General features: G+C 42.5%; 1 protein-coding gene across 1 annotated transcript in view; it reads right to left on the reverse strand.

Annotated features, from left to right (window-relative positions):
* syde2 (synapse defective 1, Rho GTPase, homolog 2 (C. elegans)) overlaps nt 1-14,879 on the reverse strand; it is a 118,691-nt gene that overhangs the window by 40,393 nt on the left and 63,419 nt on the right. Inside the window, exon 4 of the mRNA XM_078219005.1 lies at nt 8,140-8,266. Within this exon, the coding sequence (XP_078075131.1) occupies nt 8,140-8,266 (127 nt within the window). The remainder of the gene's footprint in view (nt 1-8,139; nt 8,267-14,879) is intronic.

Genomic DNA, 14,879 nt, shown 5'->3' on the forward strand with positions numbered 1-14,879 from the left:
CCAGTTAAAAAAAAAACTGTGACCCTCCAACCTAAACCAATTTCTTTTCGTCCATGAACCTATCTACGGATCTCTTAAACGCCCCCAAACTAGGCGCATTTACTACTGATGCTGGCAGGGCATTCCAATCCCTCACCACCCTCTGGGTAAAGAACCTACCCCTGACATCGGTTCTATAACTACCCCCCCTCAATTTAAAGCCATGCCCCCTCGTGCTGGATTTCTCCATCAGAGGAAAAAGGCTATCACTATCACAAATTTGGAAGGACAGAACTCCAACCCATTATCATCCAGTTTGTTAGTGGTTTTTTATATAATACATTGCCAATTCCTCTATATTCAAGATAAATTTTTTGGTGCAGGTTATGTTTCAACTTACTAGAAAAATAGGACAATTCATGATTTTAATTTACCTTCAGATGTTTTATTTACATGAACTGCAAATAAAATAAAGGTGTGGAATATACAAGAAAATGACTACACAGCAATCTGCAGTTACTATCACTAATTCCAAAAGAAAACAGGAGGAAGAAATGGAAATGTGTATAAAACTATCCATGGAATTCATCTGGATTGCTCGTTCTTTTCTTCCACCACCCCCTCCCCCACCCCTCAAGCAACTTATTAAACCAGTAAATCGACCACTATTGAGAATTTCAAGTATTTAGTCAAGAAATCCATTTTATATATGTGTGTATGCATTTTTAAAATTCTAATGCACATCAACACCTAAGCAAGCTTAGAATAATCAATACACGGACTCCACACTATATGGCTGCTTGTACTTTTTTCCAAAACTAACACAGCTAATTACAAGACAAAATGAAAATGAAGTATCAAATTTGTTGGCCTCCACAAAACATTACTTCTTCCGTGCCAAACAACTGAAATGGCAAAAAAAATGTTGAGTCCTCAAAATTTAGGTACAAGAGCAGCACTGTTTTCAGAGTCTGTCACAGACGACAGTAAACTTTCAGTCAGTGATATTGCTGTCTGCTAGCATTAATTGGTCCCTGTTGCGTTTAATGATATAGACTCACATTCCAGGGTCACAGACTTTCAAGCACCCTAGGGGTTATACATTTAGATGGTCAATTACCTGAACTATGCCCTGTCTAAGTGTACGAGTGGCGCCAAAATGTGGTGTTATGCATTTCTTCCTTAACTGGATTTCATTAATGCTGCTGGAATGCCAAATAACCAATGTTATTTTTAAATAACTACATAATATACATGCAGAGGTGAACCCTGTTACTCAAATAGTTCATTCATTTACCAAAAAAATACACAAGTGCAGGGAGGCTACAAGCCCCTTCAGAACTACTGAATAGCTTTGCTAATGTAGGTAAATGGAGGATTGATATCATGTACAAATGGATGAGGACCACATTGCTTGAGAAAGTCAATAAAGTATTACATATTTAAAAAGAAAGCGCAAATTAAATGCTCCAAAAAACCTAAAAATGGCAAAATAAAAACTGTTCCATCAATATCTTTATCCAATTTTGACCCAAATTCAACAAATTTAAAAAGCCTTTACTATGAAATGTTCACGATACCAATAATTTAATGAATATAGACCTCTCTCAATGCTGTTTCTTTCTTTAGCTAAAAATGTCACAATGAATCTGACATTTTTAAATTAACTATTGATACCTTAATGTAAAACAGCTTTGTACTAATAAAATTTAACTGGAATTTGACATTGCCGTTCCCCTGCAAGACTAGAGCACATAAATAAAACTAAGTTTCAAACTGTCATTTTGTTTGATGGGATTAACCCTTCTTGGCCTTACAACACTTAATTGTGTTCCTAAAGCGAAAGAAGAGCAATCATTTGGATGAAAAATAAGACTTGGAAGGTCTAAATATTTCAACAAGAATGGAATTTGCAATTAGGTTTTTCATTCTAAACTAAAATTACTGCCAGCTGCGGTTCAGGGGCATCACTCCTGCCTCTTGTAAGAAATTGCGTTCCAAGTCCCACTCTAGAGACTCGAGCGTTATGTCCGCAATAAAACATCAGGGAGAATGGCACTGTTAAATCCATTGTCTTTTAGATGAGATGTTAAAACCAAGGCCCTGTCTCAGGTAAAACCATGGGGTGGGGAAACTTTCAGAAACTATCATTCGGGACAGAGTAGTCACATGGACAAATGCTAGTTAGCTGAGAGCCAGCAAGGATTTCTTAAGGGAACATAGTGCTTAACTAACAGAGAACTAACTTTTTAAAAAAATTTTCAAAGAGGTTACAGAGGGCTGATGAGAGCAATGTCTTTGATGCAGCGTACATGGATTTCCAAAAGGCATTTGATACATTGGCGCACAACAGGCTTGAGAGATATTATAGTTCAGAGAATAAAAGGGAGAGTAACAACATGGATACAAAATTGGCTGGAGAGAATTTATTAATGGATGCTTCCTGGGCTGGAGGAAGGTCTGTAGTGGAGTTACCAGGGGTCAGTATTGGGGCCCTTGCTTTTCTTCACATATATTAATGATTGAGACCTTGGTGTACAGTTTCAATATTTGCAGACAATACACAACTTAGAAGCATTATGAACTGTGAGGAAGATAGTGTAGAATTTCAAAAGGATATAGAAGTTGTTGGAATGGATCGATAGGTGGCAGATGAAGTTCAATGTGGAGAAATACAAGGTTATACATTTTGATAGGAAACATAGAAAATAGGAGCAGGAGGAGGCCATTCAGCCCTTCAAGCCTGCTCCACTATTCATTATGATCATGGCTGATCGTTCAACTCAACAGCCTGATCTGCTTTTCCCCCCATATCCTTTGATCGCCTTCACTCCAAGAGCTTATTTAATTCCTTCTTGAAAACATACAATGTTGTGACCTTAACTGCTTTCTGTGGTAGTGAATTTGCAGGTTTACCACAGGATAAGGAAATTTCATCGCATTGCAGTGCTAAAAGGTTTACCACGCATCCTTAGATTATGAACCCTGGTTCTGGACACCCCCACCATCAGGAACATCCTTCCTGCATCTACACTGTCCAGTCTTGTTAATTTTTTAGGTTTCTAGGTGATTCTCCCCCCCCCCCCCCCCCCAATTCTTCTAAACTCCAGCAAATATAATCCTAATTGACTCTCTCTCTCTCTATATACATCAGTCCCGCCATCACAGGAATCAGTCTGCTAAACCTTCTCTGCACTCCCTCTATACCAAAAACATCCTTCCTCAGATAAGGAGACCAAAACTGCATGCGAATGAGGTTCTGCCATTTGCCCTGCTCCCAATAGAAAGCCTAATTTATACTTTCCAAGATGAGAATGCCAGCCCCAACATTAATCAGACAAACACAGAAAATAGGAGCAGGTGTCAGCCCTTCAGCCCATCGAGCCTGCTCCACCATTTAGTGCGGTCATGGCTGATCTTCTAATACTAATTTCCTTCAATTTTTCCTCCTCACTAGATCCTTGCTTCCCTAGCATTTCTGGGCAAGGTTGTGCCTTCTTCTGTGAAGAAAGAAGTACAGTAGTTGTTTAATTGCTCCTACAGTGGAACATGCACGGTGGCACAGTGGTTAGCACTGCTGCCTCACAGTGCCAGGGACTCAGGTGGGATTCCCGACTTGGGTCACTGTCTGTGTAGAGTCTGCACGTTCTCCCCGTGTCTGCGTGGGTTTCCTCCGGGTGCTCCAGTTTCCTCCCACAGTTCAAATGACGTGCTGGCTAGGTGCATTGGCCATGCTAAATTCTCTCCCTATGTACCCGAACAGGCAGAGGAGTGTGGTGACTAGGGGATTTTCACAGTAACTTCATTGCAGAGTTAATGTAAGCCTACTTGTGACACTAATAATAAAAAAATAAAAAAAACTCACCTCTCTTATTAACCTGCTCTTTGTACATGATGAAAAGGTCAAACACTTGGGAGGTCATTCTAGACCTTTAGTTCTCATCAGCAAAGCCTCTTCCTTCCTTGTATAACCTAAATAATGGACCTTGTATGACTAGCAGCCAGAAAAGGTTTAAAGGGAGAAGTAAGGGAATCAGAGGGATTAAAATATATGAAACACAGATACAATCTGCTGCATTAGGAAACTCTAATTTCCTCAGGGCATAAGGTCAGCCATTTGCTTTCCCAAACAGCTCTGCTGCGGCCAAATTCTAAAAATAGCTCACTATATCTTCTTTAGAGATCTCAGGTAATACCTGAAACTCATTTATATTGATTGCTAATATAAAATGAGCTTCAGCATGAGTTTATTCTCTGAACCAATGAATTGTACTTTTAAGTTTTGCCCAAGGCTTTAATGCAATGAAGACAGATGTGGAGAACATTTTGTGACATTCTTTTTTTCTGCCTATATGATAATAGAACAATGAAAGAACTCTTCAAGCATACACAAAAAGTCTGCTAACTCAGACTCCAATGATTACTGCTGCCATCAGCTCTTTGAAGTAGGCTTTGGCTCTGATCTCGCCTGAAAGCAATCAACCACTTGATTTGCCCAGGAAACATGTTCGTCAGAAACAAGGGATCGAATTATCACCTGCTAGTGGAGTCAGGACCAAGTGTGGCCGCAATTTTAAGTTTGCGTTCCTGGAGGGTGACACTGGTCCCGATGCTGCCAGAACACAACACAATTTTCAAAATGAGGATGGAGCCAGAAAACCCCTGGATTCTTATTTAACAGCCCATTAAATTCCTTGAGGAGTTTGTTAACGAGCCAGGGAGGATAAGAAAGGAATTTTTAAAGTTGAAAATGCTGAACTCAAACAGTCTGGTGAACATTAGTGCACAGCTGTCAGACTCAAAGTGAGCAGAAGTTAGTTAATTTTTTTTTGGCAAAAAAATTCGGAAGCTGGCGGACATTGTGCCAGATTGTCCATTTTACCTTCCATTTAGTAGTTTGGCCACATTTGTGCTCAGTGCCCTCCAAGGTGCTACCTGCTGTCTTTGGTAACATGCCATCATGGTTGCCATCTGCCCTTGCTGCTTGCCTTCACAGGCAGCTCTCAGAAATTTAATGGATTTTCCCTTAGTCTAAGGTTTCCCTCTCTGCAGTGTTGCCTCACCCTGGAGTTTGGACTGTCAATTGAACTTTTACTGCTTTCTCCCATATTAATATGCATATTTCCTGCCAAGAAAAAAATATTATACAGTAAGAAAATTGTTGGAAACAGTTCTCTGCAGTCCTGGGACAAAAGTTTGATGTCCATTCTATTCAATGCTGAATTCTAGTAGGCAATTTGCTAAGGTAAATGCATTGTTGTTTGGGAAACAACATCTACTACAGCACTCTTTTGTTGAGTATTTTCAAAATTCTGAGGTTGAAGGGAAATAAACTGGTGTTAAATCCATTGTCACAGACATCGCAGAATCCCCACAGTGCAGGAGGAGGCCATTCGGCCCATCAAGTCTGCACCAACTCTCTGACAGAGTGTCTTACCCCAGGTCCTACCCCCACCCTATCCCTTAATCCATCTAACCTATACGTCCTGAGACATGAAGGGGCAATTTAACATGGCCAATCCACCTAACCTGCATATCTTTGGACTGTGGGGAGGAAACCAGAGCACCAGAAGAAACCCACACAGACGCGGGAGAATGTGCAAACTCCATACAACCAAGTCTATAATCAAATCTTTTGATTTGATTTGTTGTCACATGTATTAGCATTCAGTGAAAAGTATTGTTTCTTGCGCGCTATACAGATAAAGCATACCATTCATAGAGAAGGAAAGGAGAGCGTGCAGAATGTAGTGTTACAGTCATAGCTCGGGTGTGGAGAAAGATCAACTTAATGCAAGGTAAGTCCATTCAAAAGTCTGATGGCAGCAGGGAAGAAACTGTTCGAGTCAGTTGGTACGTGACCTCAGAACTTTATCTTTTTCCCGACGGAAGAAGGTGGAAGAGAGAACGTCCGGGGAGCGTGGGATCCTTAATTATGCTGGCTGCTTTTCCGAGGCAGCGGGAAATGTAGACAAAGTCAATGGATGGGAGGCTGGTTTGAGTCCCTGACGCTGAGGCAGCAGTGCTAACTGCTATGCCACCAAGGAAGGCTCCAATTATTCCTATCTTTGAAAAGTGTCAATTTTTTGGAGCTTTCTTACTATACTTATGAAGTATTAAATATTAAGCTAGGACGTCAAGAGGGATGAATGATGGGAAAAGGATTGTTGCATGTTTAACAAGGAGGATAAACAACCTCAGGCTAAAGGGACGATCCTTTAAAACAGAGATGAGAAGGAATTTATTCAGGCAGAGAGTGGTGAATCTGTGGAACTCTGCTGCAGAAGGCTGTGGAGGCCAGGTCATTGAGTGTCTTTAATACAGAGATAGATTGTTCTTGATTAATAAGGGGATCAGGGGTTATGGGGAAAAGGCAGGAGAATGGGGATGAGAAAAATATCAGCCATGATTGAATGGCGGAGCAGACTCAATGGGCCGAGTGGCCTAATTCTGCTCCTATGTCTCATGCTCTAAATGATTGAGATTTTTGAAAGCGTGTGCTCAATGTGTTCATATCCATAACAATTTTGGAACCGAGTTGCATTTATCCAATACACTGAAACAGAGATAGAAACATAAACATAGAAACAGGAGTAAGCCACTGGGTCCTTTGAGCCTGCTCACCATTCAGCATGACCATGGCTGATCCTCTACCTTAGCACCATACTCCAGTGCTCTCCCCATGGCTCCGACACTTTGATAGTCTAGAAATCCATTTATTTCCTTCTTAAATACATTCAATGGCTATGGTCTCCACAGCCTTCAGTGATAGAGAATTCCACAGGTTCACCACTCAGTAAAGAAATTTCTCATCTCAGTTCTAAATGGTCTACCCCTTACCCTGAGAATGTGACCCCTTTTCTAACCCCTTCCACTCCCGACTGCACTCCTAAGCAAAGTATATCAGACTACAAAGTTTGTTTGCAAGGGATACTTATAAAACTGCATAAAAAACCCAGTGATTTAATTATAGATCTGTCTTTCCAAACCTGACTGTGCCTGGTGAGATCATGGAGGTTTATAACAGGTGTATTACTGACGATTAAAGATCTGTCACTAGTGATGTGACCAAGTTGAATGTGATGAATGATGAGCTACACACAAGAATAGAGGAGAACACAAAAGCAGACTGGGTTAATTTGAGGATTTTGTGGAGTGCATTAACAATCAAATTGACTAAGCCCCAGTGTCAATACTGTTTTAACATGTAGCTGAAATGGGATACCAAAGATTTTGCTCACTGTATCTACACTTTGTATACATTCTTCTTTTCATCTCAAAGCTGATGAAAACTCAAAGCCACAAAGTCATTTTATGAGGAGGTGGTGGGGGGGGTTGGTAAAAAATACTTTGGGCCCCTTAGATCATCATGATCTTCCAATTTTAAGCACAAACCATAAAATCCATAGAGTCCCCACAGTGCAGAAGGTGGCCATTCGGTCCAACAAATCTGCACCAACTCTCCAAAAGAGCATCTCATCCAGGCTCTCGCCGCCGTTCTATCCCCATAACCCCCTTGCATTTACCATGGACACTAAAGGCAATTTAGCATGATCAATTCTCCTAACCTGCACAGCTTCAGACTGTGGGAGGAAACCAGAGCACCCAGAGTAAACCCACACAGACACAAGGAGAATGTGCAGACTCCACACAGTCACCAAGGCTGGAATTGAACCCAGGTCCCTGGCGCTGTCAGGCAGCAGTACTAACCACTGCGCCGCCCCATTTTGAAAATGGCTTGAAATGTAAGCTTCTGTTCACGTACTTTCTTCAGTATTGTTTCAATAGATAGTTGCATTCGGGAGCTTTGATATAAACAAATACTTGGAAAGGGTTTGATAGATTTTTTTTGCCTAAAAATATGTCCATGGAAAGTTTAATAAAATTAGTTCTATTATCAGAAAAGTAAAGCGCTGTAATTATAACAAACACTATGGTTAGGATTTTCTGGCCATTTTCATGCTGGCAGGATCTTCCCAGTCCCGCCAACTACAACCCTCCATCACGGGTTCTCCGGCAGCTGAAATCCGCCTATATATGTGGCACCAAACCTTGGGTTAGGCGTTTCAGGAGCTCCTCAATTTTGCAACAAGGGCCTAAAAAGTCTCTGGAGATTGATATTATTCAAACACAAAAGCAGAGAAGCTATGCCACATTTACCTGTAATGACATTGATATCCGGGTATAGGTTTTCAGATAAGCCAACGGCCTTGCTGTCACGCTCAAAAGCCTCGCGAAGCTCTTTCTTAACTGCAGCAGAGCCACAAAGGCGATAAAGGCCCACAACCTAGAAACAGAGGCACAGGATGGTAAACTATGGCTGCTTCAGATTTTAAAAAGGCACAAACCTGATTACAAATATTTCTTTCAGACCAGTCATCGCAAGACTTTAAAAATCACGTGCATCAAGCTCTACTCATTATTTTGAGATTCTGGAGGAGTGAAAGCAAGAATAAGGAGAGGTTAGAGCAGAGTAGGGCAATGAAGTAGCATGAACAGGTTTTCAAAAGTCAAAACCGAGACACTTTGGGTAGGATTTTCCGGCCACGTTCATCCCGAAACCGGAAAATCCCACTCAAGGTCAACAGATCTTTCCATGGTCCGCTCCTCTCCTGCTACAATTCCCGTGGTGAGCGGGACAGGAAAATTCTCCCTTTTGAAAACATTTGAGAAGGTGGGGCTCTGATGGTGACACATTTGGTGACCAATGGCAGGCGTCTGGGAAAAGGGCAGTTGAAGGCTGAAGAATAGAAAAGCAGTATGCTATTTAAATGGAGAGAGATGCAGAACTCACTGGTACAGAGGAATCTGGTACACAAACCACAAAACAGTTAGTATTTACATACAGTAAGTAAATTAGGAAGGCAATTGGAATGTTGGTTTTTATTGCTAAGGGAATGGAATATAAAAGTAGGGACATTTTGCTGCAGCTGTACCGGACATCGGTGAGGCCACATCTGTAGTATTGTGTACTGTTTTGGTCTCCTTATTTGAAAAAGGATATAAATGCATTAAAAGCAGTTCAGAAAAGATTCACTTAACTCATTCCTGGGATGAAGGGCTTATCTTATGAGGAAAAGTTGAACAGGTTCAGCTTATATACACTGGTGCTTCAAAGAGTGAGAGGTGATCTTTTTTGAGATAGGATGGATAATGGAAAGATATTCTCTCCAGTGGAGGGACTAGAACTGGGCGACACAGGACAAAGTTAAATTTTGTGGAATTTTCTTCCCTGGAAAGCAGCGGAGGATTGGATCACTGAATTCACTCAAGGCTCAATTGGATAGATTTCAACAGAAGGGGTTGAGGGGTTGCCCAGGCAAGAAAGTGGAGCTGAGACCACAATCAGTTCAATTATGATCTTACTGAATGATGGAGCATGCTCGAAGGACCAAATGGCCTACTCCCAAGTCCTTTGTTCCTATGCAATGACATCTCTCAGAACATGTCCTGCCAGAGTTGGTAACCCTATTAAGACACCTAATTATTGAAGAGAGCAGGTAGGAACCACAAGCTTCTGGTTCAATGACATTTCTGCCTCATTTTCTTAAGAAAATGAGCCAAAGCTTTGTTTGTCGCAAGACCCAGCCAGAATCCTCTAATCCATTATTATGTAATGCACAATGGTAAGACCAATCTAGATTTGAAAGCTTCATTTATTTGCATTTGCACATTGGGTTCTGGTTTCAAAGAACAAAGAAAATTGCAGCACAGGAACAGGCCCTTCGGCCCTCCAAGCCTGCGCCGACCATGCTGCCCGACTGAATTAAAACCCCCTACCCTTCCGGGGACCATATCCCTCTATTCCCATCCTATTCATGTATTTGTCAAGACGCTCCTTAAAACTCACTATCGTATCTGCTTCCAATACCTCCCCCGGCAGCGAGTTCCAGGCACCCACCACCCTCTGTGTAAAAAAACCTCGTACATCTCCTTTAAACCTATGCCCCCTAGTAATTGAATCTTCCACCCTGGGAAAAAGCTCCTGACTATCCATTCTGTCCATGCCCCTCATAATCTTGTAGACTTCTATCAGGTCATTCCTCAATCTCTGTCGTTCCAGTGAGAACAAACCCAGTTTCTCCAACGTCTCCTCATAGCTAATGCCCTCCATTCCAGGCAACATCCTGGTAAATCTTTTCTGTACCCTCTCCAAAGCCTCCACATCCTCCTGATAGTGTGGCGGCCAGAATTGAACACTATATTCCAAGTGCGGCCTAACTAAGGTTCTATAAAGCTGCAACATGACTTGCCAATTTTTAAACTCAATGCCCCAACCAATGAAGGAAAGCATGCCGTAAGTCTTGACTACTTTTTCCACCTGCGTTGCCACTTCTAGTGACCCGTGTACCTGTACACCCAGATCACTCTGCCATTTACTGTATATTTCCTATTTGTATTAGACCTTCCAAAATGCATGACCTCATATTTGTCCGGATTAAACTCCATCTGCCATCTCTCTGCCCAAGCCTCCAACCGATCTACATCCTGCTGCATCCTCTGATGGTCCTCATCACTATCCGCAACCTTTGTGTCGTCCGCAAACTTATAATCAATCCAGTTACATTTTCCTCCAGATCATTTATATTTGATTTGATTTATTGTCACGTGTATTAACACAGTGAAAAGTATTGTTTCTTGCGCGCTATACAGACAAAACATACCATTCACAGAGAAGGAAACGAGAGAGCATAAAATGTAGTGTTAGTCATAGCTAGGGTGCAGAGAAAGATCAACTTAATGCAAGGTAAGACCATTCAAAAGTCTGACAGCAGCAGGGAAGAAGTTGTTCTTGAGTCAGTTAGTAAGTGACCTCAGACTTTTGTATCTTTTTCCCCGAAGGAAGAAGGTGGGAGAGAGAATGTCCGGGGTGCGTGGGGTCCTTAATTATGCTGCCTGCTTTGCCGAGGCAGCGGGAAGTGTAGACAGAGTCAATGGATGGGAGGCTGGTTTACAAACAGCAAAGGTCCCAGCACTGATCCCTGAGGAACGCCACTTGTCACAGCCCTCCATTCAGAAACGCACCCTTCCACTGCTACCCTCTGTCTTCGATGACTGAGCCAGTTCTGTATCCACCTTGCCAACTCACCTCTGATCCCATGTAACTTCACCTTCTGCACCAATCTACCATGAGGGACCTTGTCAAAGGCCTTTCTGAAGTCCATGTAGACAACCTCCCCTGTAGCCAGTGAGGATACAAAGGTTTCTCGCATCTAGAAGCTGGATTTTAAACTAGAAAACATACCACAAGTATGGGAGATTTTGTTTGCACCCAGACCCACAATCAGGAAAGCACTATCTTTCAATGAGAAGTCTGGTTGAATGTGCCACAATTCAACCGAACTTCCTGCCACTTTCCTGGTTGATGGTTTACCAATGGCACTGTCAGACTACCGCTTCAAGCGTGACCTGCAGTTGCAGATTGATGTCGACATTCTGTCATCACCGAGAGGTTGACTCCATCAAGGCTCCCAAGTGGTCATGTGTTTCATTTATCGGAAATCATGGGGGTGAATTACCCCATGACCTCGTATTAAATTAACCCCAGTAACTCATAAATCAGTGTCTTCCCCGCTGGCTTCCTGCTGGCTCTATGAACAAACAACAAAGAACAAAGAACAGTACAGCACAGGAAACAGGCACTTCGGCCCTCCAAGCCTGTGCCGCTCCTTGGTCCAACTAGACCAATCGTTAGTATCCCTCCAGTCCCAGGCTGCTCATGTGACTATCCAGGTAAGTCTTAAACGATGTCAGCGTGCCTGCCTCCACCACCCTACTTGGCAGCGCATTCCAGGCCCCCACCACCCTCTGTGTAAAAAACGTCCCTCTGATATCTGAGTTATACTTCGCCCCTCTCACCTTGAGCCTGTGACCCCTCGTGATCGTCACCTCCGACCTGGGAAAAAGCTTCCCATTGTTCACCCTATCTATACCCTTCATAATCTTGTACACCTCTATTAGATCTCCTCTCATTCTCCGTCTTTCCAGGGAGAACAACCCCAGTTTACCCAATCTCTCCTCATAGCTAAGACCCTCCATACCAGGCAACGTCCTGGTAAACCTTCTCTGCACTCTCTCTAACGCCTCCACGTCCTTCTGGTAGTGCGGCGACCAGAACTGGACGCAGTACTCCAAATGTGGCCTAACCAGCGTTCTATACAGCTGCATCATCAGACTCCAGCTTTTATACTCTATACCCCGTCCTATAAAGGCAAGCATACCATATGCCTTCTTCATCACCTTCTCCACCTGTGTTGCCACCTTCAAGGATTTGTGGACTTGCACACCTAGGTCCCTCTGTGTTTCTATATTCCTGATGACTCTGCCATTTATTGTATAACTCCTCCCTACATTATTTCTTCCAAAATGCATCACTTCGCATTTATCCGGATTAAACTCCATCTGCCACCTCTCCGCCCAATTTTCCAGCCTATCTGTATCCTGCTGTATTGCCCGACAATGCTCTTCGCTATCCGCAAGTCCAGCCATCTTCGTGTCATCCGCAAACTTGCTGATTACACCAGTTACACCTTCTTCCAAATCATTTATATATATCACAAATAGCAGAGGTCCCAGTACAGAGCCCTGCGGAACACCACTGGTCACAGACCTCCAGCCGGAAAAAGACCCTTCGACCACTACTCTCTGTCTCCTATGGCCAAGCCAGTTCTCCACCCATCTAGCCACTTCTCCTTGTATCCCATGAGCCTTAACCTTCTTAACCAACCTGCCATGTGGGACTTTGTCAAATGCCTTACTGAAATCCATATAGACGACATCCACGGCCCTTCCTTCATCAACCGTTTTTGTCACTTCCTCAAAAAACTCCACCAAATTTGTAAGGCACGACCTCCCTCTTACAACAGAGTTCTTCAGTGAGTTCACACTCCTGTCCTTTTCCCAGAGCCCGCAATGTTTCTTCTTTCAAGTATTTGCCCAATTCTCTCGAAAGCGATTACTGAATATGCTTCCACCACTCTTTCAGACAGTACATTCCAGATCATAACATTTCTTGACTATAGTCTTTTTGCTTACTGCCTTAAGTCTGTGCCCTCCAGTTACTCACCATTCGCCACCGAAAGCGATTTCTCCTTACTTATTCTATTAAAACCCCTTCTGACTTTGAACACTTCAGTTAAATTTCCTCTTTGCTCAGGAGCACAGGGCTTTGCTAATCTCTCCATGTAACTGAAGTCCCTCATCACTGCTACCATTCTGGTAAATCTCCCCTGCACTCTATCAAAGGCCTCGACATTCTTCTGTGCTCAGAATTGGATCAGCTGGGGCCTAACCAGTGATTTATAAAGCATAACTTCATACCTCAATAAGCCAATGATGGAAGAGGCCAATAAAAGGCAGCTGCTTTACCCAGCTACTGTAAAACCTGGCATGTGAGTCACTCTGTGTTTAATGGCTCCTTATTCATGGAATCCCTTTGGAGCACAAGATGTGCAACCTTTATGCCCAATTTCACAGTTGGTGTCATTCCAATGTCAAATGAATACTGAAAATCACAGCAAACATCTTATAGCTGTGCCTGCAACATCACAAAAATTAATGAAGATTGAGAAAGTCCCAGGTGTCGGCACACATTTGGTAACCACAGTCACATCTCACTGCATGCTCACAATGCTGCTGAAATTCAGAGCCTCACCCTGCACGCAAGTGGTTAAGAACACCATTCAGATGAGAAGGGGGGCAGTCATTGCCAGTGCAACCTACCCCACTGCATGATACTTAGTGCATTAACCATGAACTTGGCGCACAGAATTCACCCCCCCCCCCCCTGATTGGCCACTGTCAGAATGCTCTCACTGACCTCTGCGAGCCACATGTATGTAAATGGAACATATGGGGCAGGGTAAAGGGAAAGGGGCCTCAGTGGAACCGAAAATCTTTGAGCAATTTGGAGGAATTGGGCACCAGGACAATTAGAGAGACATTTGGTTACCTACAATGGAGTGATACCAACAAAATTGTGTAAACATCACAATCATTGGTCAGTTTTCATCTATATTCACCTATAAGCACTATATATTTCTAGATTATTGTAAATATTCCTGAGTTTTAACTGCAATTCCATTTTTCTAATGGAAGTGCAGCAGAAATCACAAAACCAGCAAAGCAATATTTGCTTTTCTGGAAGCTATAAACGCACCTTGACCTACACTTTACTAATTTCCTGTCTTTTAGTTTTCCCTCATCTTGCATTAAAACAAAAAAAAAAATCAGGTGTGCTAATTTAAAAGGGCAGTTTTCTAGAGCAAGAAAATTATCTTTTCACCAACATAATCAACATTTTATTTACCAGAATAGATTCTTGGTTGTCTCCTTCAACTGTAGCCAAAAGTACTATAAATTTTAGAATGATTTATGCTACTTAAAATGTCAACCCAGCTGCTAAGCAGAGGGTAGGATACCAATCTACCTTTCCTGTAAAATATGGCCTCAATTTGTGCCCTTGATGCTACATCCATCACTATTTGTCCTTTTTGTCTCGGTCACATGAAAGGAATTCACAACCACACAACTTCTGTAAGCTCCACTGACTCTGCACCTGGACCACACCTTTAACAGACTGCTCCTGATCCTCTTACAGGAGGATCAAGCAATAAATTAACAGCGCTCTAGAATGGAATTTGGCAACGTCCACCTATAAAAATCCAGAACGAGGGAAAGGAAAATGTTCAGGAATGCAGGGGTCATCCAAACCTTCGCTATGCTACTTGGATCCTGTACAAACGCCAGAGCTTTGCTTACCAATTGCCATTAAAGGTCACAACGGCCCTGATCATAAGGCTCGCCATTCTCATTCTCGGAGTACAATGCAATGTTTTAAAATAATTTTCGGAAGGAGGTCATTTTTTCTACATACACAATTAACAAGTCCAAACTGTCTG

This window comes from Mustelus asterias, chromosome 8 (assembly GCF_964213995.1).
Source record: "Mustelus asterias chromosome 8, sMusAst1.hap1.1, whole genome shotgun sequence".
In the NCBI taxonomy this organism is placed as follows: Eukaryota; Metazoa; Chordata; class Chondrichthyes; order Carcharhiniformes; family Triakidae; genus Mustelus; species Mustelus asterias.